The 4,906-nt window shown below is 55.1% G+C and overlaps 1 protein-coding gene across 4 annotated transcripts in view; it reads left to right on the forward strand.

The window, feature by feature from the left end:
* Positions 1 to 313: 313 nt before the first annotated feature.
* The window catches only part of CARD19 (caspase recruitment domain family member 19), a 13,741-nt gene continuing 9,148 nt past the window's right edge, over positions 314 to 4,906 (forward strand). For all 4 annotated transcript variants that reach the window (XM_081802704.1, XM_081802706.1, XM_081802705.1 and 1 more), the window contains exon 1: positions 314 to 474. In XM_081802704.1, coding sequence (XP_081658830.1) covers positions 468 to 474 — 7 coding nt within the window. In that variant the 5' untranslated portion in view covers positions 314 to 467. The remainder of the gene's footprint in view (positions 475 to 4,906) is intronic.

Below are 4,906 nucleotides of genomic sequence, written 5' to 3' on the forward strand. Positions count from 1 at the left end.
GCGGGGCCCAGTGAGGGGCGTGGCTCAGGACTATTGCAGTGTCGTAACAGACGTCAGCGAGGGTGGGGCTCAGTGAGGGCGGGGCTTGGAGCCCGGGCATTGGCGGAGAGGCGCCAGGAGCGCCCGGGATGGGCGGGTCGCAGTGAGGGGTGGGGGCAGTGACTCCTGACGACGCCGTAGCCGCCGCCGGAGGAGGCGGGGCTCGAAGGGGGCGGGGCTTAGGGCTCGTGGGGCGACGCCGCCGACGCTGGGGGCGGAGCATAACGGGAAAGGGCGGACTCAGTGAGGGCGCGTTGCGGTTGCCGCGGGGAAGCCGCCGACGCCGCAGCGAGGCCTGCCGAGGGGGCGGGGCCTACCGGGAAGGGGCGGGGCGAACCGAGTCGGGCGGCGGCGGACCGACAACCTGACGGGTGGACGGCGACAGGGGGACGGGCCGGGCCCGGCCGGGCGCGCGCCGTGCCGCCGCCATGACAGGTGAGCGCGGGCCGGGCGGGGGTCCTGCCTGCCCTCCCGGGCCGGGCGCGCGGCCGCGGTGGGCCCCAGGGTCCGGTGCCCTGATGTTGCCCCGGCCGCAGCTGCTCGCGGCCGCGGCTGAGTGACCTTGGTCCGTGACCGCCTCCCGGTCGGCGGGCGGACGACAGGCCGGGGGCCGTGGTCGGGGCCTGGGAGGTCCGCGGGGGCGGGGCTGGAGCGCGCCTGTGGGCGGGGAGGTGGACTGACAGATGCCCCTGCGCTTCTGTGAGGAGCTGCAGCCCCCCAGCCTCAGCCACGTGACGCCCAGAGGACCGCGTTCCGGTGGGACTCTGCTGTGTCCCGGGACAGGCCCCGGGGAGCCGGGGACAGACTCAGTCCCCCGGGCGCCCCTACCCCCTCCAGCTTATTTTCCCAGGATGGGGCCCCCTGCCATCCCCCCGGAGCCTGTTTGGACTGGAGAACCCACTCCGTCCCGGTCCCAGCTGAGCAGGGCCACCTTGCTCTGTGCATCTTCCACGGGGGGAGACACCCGGTGATGGTGATGGGTTGGCGACGGACCCCATGACAGCGTGATCGGGGAGTGCTGTTGTTCCCGCACATCGCGTTCCCAACGGCCCCACTCTTCCACCTCAAGGGCTGGCCCACAAGTCCCTGTTCCCTCCCCCGTGCTCACTGGAGTCACACAAGTAGGATTTCAGGGGCTGGAACCTAGTGTCTTCTGGGACCACAGTGTCCCAGCCTAGGTCAGAAGAGAGCCTAGCTGCCTCCCCTGCCCCTGTCATCTTCCTGAACCCTTTTATTTGTGGCTGCTATTTACCAGCGCCTACTGTGGGCTTGGCCCCGAGTCAGGGGCCTCCCATCCAGAATCAATGTAGGGTATCCTCTCTGTGCGGAGGAGAAAATGAAGGCTCAGGTTGGACGGGTGCCAAGCCCCAGCCGCCCGGATGGTCAGTGGCAGGGGCAGAACTTGGCCTGCGTCCTGCCCAGGCCCCCTCAAGGTCCTGTGGGAGCCTCCCACCTGCCCCTTTCTCACAGCCAAGTCTGAGTGCCCAGCCTCCAGAGATCCCGCCAGTCACAGCCCTTCACTCTTGGAATGGGGAACTGAGGCCCAGAGAGCGCAGGCCCGGGAGGGTCAAATGGACAGTTTTGCAAGACTGCAGGCACGAGGTCCCTGGCGCACTGTCCCTGTGCACTGACCGGGCGCCTGCCTTATGCTGGTTCTGGGGTCTCCATGACAAGTTGCAAGATGAGCATTTGGACCCAGTGTGTCTGCCCAGTGCTGGCCAGGTGTCACTACAGCTTTCCTATTGCTGTGGAACCGGGCCCTGCCTTGTGGTGTGCTGGGCAGTGAGCCCTCTCAGCTCCGCACCCGAGGACACGTCTGGCCCCGAAACAGGAGGGGATTCTGGGAGGGACAGGAGCCAGGGGTACTCAGCAAGGCCTCTTCAGGGGAGGACAGTGAGCTGAACACCACTTAGCTGGGGAGGAACCACAGGACAGCTGTTCTCATCCTTGGGAAGGGGTCCCAGGCAGTATGGTGCCATTGGGGCTGCTCTGCAGGATGGCTCAGGGGCCTGGGGTGAGGACAGGTGGGGCAGCTCCCATCGGGCCTTGAGTGCCGGGGGGGTGGTAAGGGGTTGGGGGTCTGTGGTCTTGGCACCAGCTGGGCAAGAAGGTGGGGGAGGTGGGGCTTGGCAAAAGAAGCTAGCGTGGCAGAGCATTCCCCTCTGTCCTGTAAAAACTGTCTGGGACTATCAGTCAGGACCTGGGACCAAAGTCATTTCCTTTCCTGCGCTTTTTCATTCCTGGGTGTGGTTTGCGTGCACAGCTTCCAGCCACCAGAAACCTTCAGCCCCAGGCTGTGCCACCGTGCCAGGTGACTCATGCTTGCTGCATAAGACTCCAGCTCGCTGGTGGCTGCAGCAGGGGAAGCCGCTACAGTGTGCTGGCCGCAGTCCATGGGTGGCCCTGGGCGTGGGCCTTGGACCTACATGCATTCATTCCAGGACTCTTTAGTGAGCGCCTACTGTGTGCCTGCCCTGTGCACTCACTGCAGAGGCAGCCCTGCGCGGAACAGCCTGGGGCCAGGCCAGGAACAGACTTGATGCAGCTAATTGTAGGTTAACGAGTGTAATAATTAGACAAGTGGGAAGTCCGGATGTCAAGTGGCTCCACAAAACCATGTGTGGGTCCAACCACCATCTTCAGGCCCTAGCTGGCTGTGGTCTTAGGCAGGTACTGTATCTTTTTGCCATGCCTCAGTGTCCCTCACCACAGTGGGACTACTGATGAGTCCATCTTCCAGGTAGACTTTCAGGGCCTGGAAGGATTCAGAGGTTAGAAATTCATATTTTTGAGAGGCAAAGACCAGCCAGGACGAGGTGGCAATGGGAGAGAGAGATGAGGAAGACATGGTCTGTTGAGTCGGCCCATGGCGGAAATCAGGGAGAAGACCCTACTTGTTCCCACATGATGACCCCGTTTTTATTTTTATTTATTTATGTATTTATTTATTTATTTTAGATTTTATTTATTTATTTGACAGAGAGAGACACAGCAAGAGAGGGAACACAAGTAGGGGGAGTGGGAGAGGGAGAAGCAGGCTTCCCGCCGAGCAGGGAGCTGATGCGGGGCTCGATCCCAGGACCCTGGGATCCTGACCTGAGCTGAAGGCAGACGCTTAACGACTGAGCCACCCAGGCGCCCCGATGACCCCGTTTTTAAAAATCAACTTTATTGAGATTATTTACTCACAACAAGTGCACTTATTTTTAATGAATAATTTTATAAATTTTGACAAATGTATACATCCATGGCAATATCAGCCCAGGCCCAATGAAGTCAAACATTTCTGTCACTCCAGAAAGTTCGTTCATGCTCCTTCCCAGGTAACCCCACTGGACCCAGGGATTCATCTGCTTTCTGTACCTTCCATTTTTTTCTTTAAAATTTAACAATGGAATTTCCAAGTAGGATTTCTCTTTAATTAATACGTTTTTAGAGAATTTTTAGTTTACAGAAAATTGAGCAGATAGTATAGAGAGTCCCATACTCCTCCCCTAACCCAGTTTCCTTTATTATCTTGCATTACTGTGGTTACACCTGATGAACAATATTAATACATTGTTACTAACTAAAGCCCATAGTTTACATTCTAGTTCACTCCTGTGTTACACATTCTATGACTTTTGAAAAGTGCATAGAGTCCTATATCCTCCACTACACTATCACACAGAGTAGTTTCACTGCCCTAAGAATCCCCTGGGCTCTGCCCATTCGTCCCGTGCTCCTGCCTCAGCCCTGGTAACCTCCGAGCTTTCTACCATCTCCATAGTTTTGCACTTTCTGGAATATCATATAGTTAGTATGTTGCCTTTGCAGACTGGCATCTTTTACTTAGCAATATGCATTTAAGTTCTCTCCTTGCCTTTTTGTGACTCCACGGTTCTTTTCTTCTTATCCCTGAATTATATTTCATTATAAAACTGATTAAACAGAACCACCGCTCAATTATGCATTCACCTTTGTGTGTGTGTGTTAAAATATACAGAAGATAAAATTTACCATATTACCCATTTCAGTGGCATTACATACATGCACAGTGTTGTGAAACCATCAGTACTCTGTGCTCCCAGAACTTCATCACCCCAAGGGGAAACTCTGTCCCTGTTACATGGTGACTCCTTCCTCCCCTGCCCCCGACTTCTGGTGATCACTGTTCTATTTTCTGTCTCGAGAGTTTGCCATTCTGTATATTTCATATAAGTGGAAATCATGTAATGTTTGTCCTTTTGTGTCTTTATTTCATGTAGCATGTTTTCAGGGTTCACCCAGGTTGTGGCATCCACGTCTTAGAGGTTCGTTCCCTTTTATGCCTGTGTAATATTCCACTGTATGCATTTACCACATTTCATTTATCCGTTCCTCTGTACCTGGACTCTTGGGTTGTTTCTACTTTTGGCTACTGTGAATAATGCTGCTATGAACATTGGTGTGCAGGTGTGTGAGTCTCTGGTTTCAGTTACTTGGATGGAGCGTGTACACAGGAGTGGGATTGCTGGGTCATGGGGTAAGTCTGTGTTTGACTTTCCTGTTCTACAGAATGGCTGCCCCATGTTACAGCCCCCCAGTCCTGTTCATACAGAACTGTGTGTGTGAAGTGCTTTCTCATTGTGGTTTTATCTGCGTTTGCCTCAGGATGAGTGACTGTGAGCATCTTGGCATGTGCTCAGTAGTCCTTTTATGTCCTCTTTGAAGATGTGCCTAGTCAAGTCCTTTGCCCATTTTTGAATTGCGTTATTTATGTTTTGTTGTTATTGTTGTTATGGAATGATAGGAGTTCTTTATATTCTGGATGTTGTCCTTTTTCTGATATATGCTTTGCAAATATTTTCTCCCATCCTGTGAGTTGTCTTTTCTCCGCAACCCCGGG

This window comes from Leptonychotes weddellii, chromosome 14, assembly GCF_054177405.1.
Source record: "Leptonychotes weddellii isolate Sample4059 chromosome 14, ASM5417740v2, whole genome shotgun sequence".
Classification (NCBI taxonomy): domain Eukaryota; kingdom Metazoa; phylum Chordata; class Mammalia; order Carnivora; family Phocidae; genus Leptonychotes; species Leptonychotes weddellii.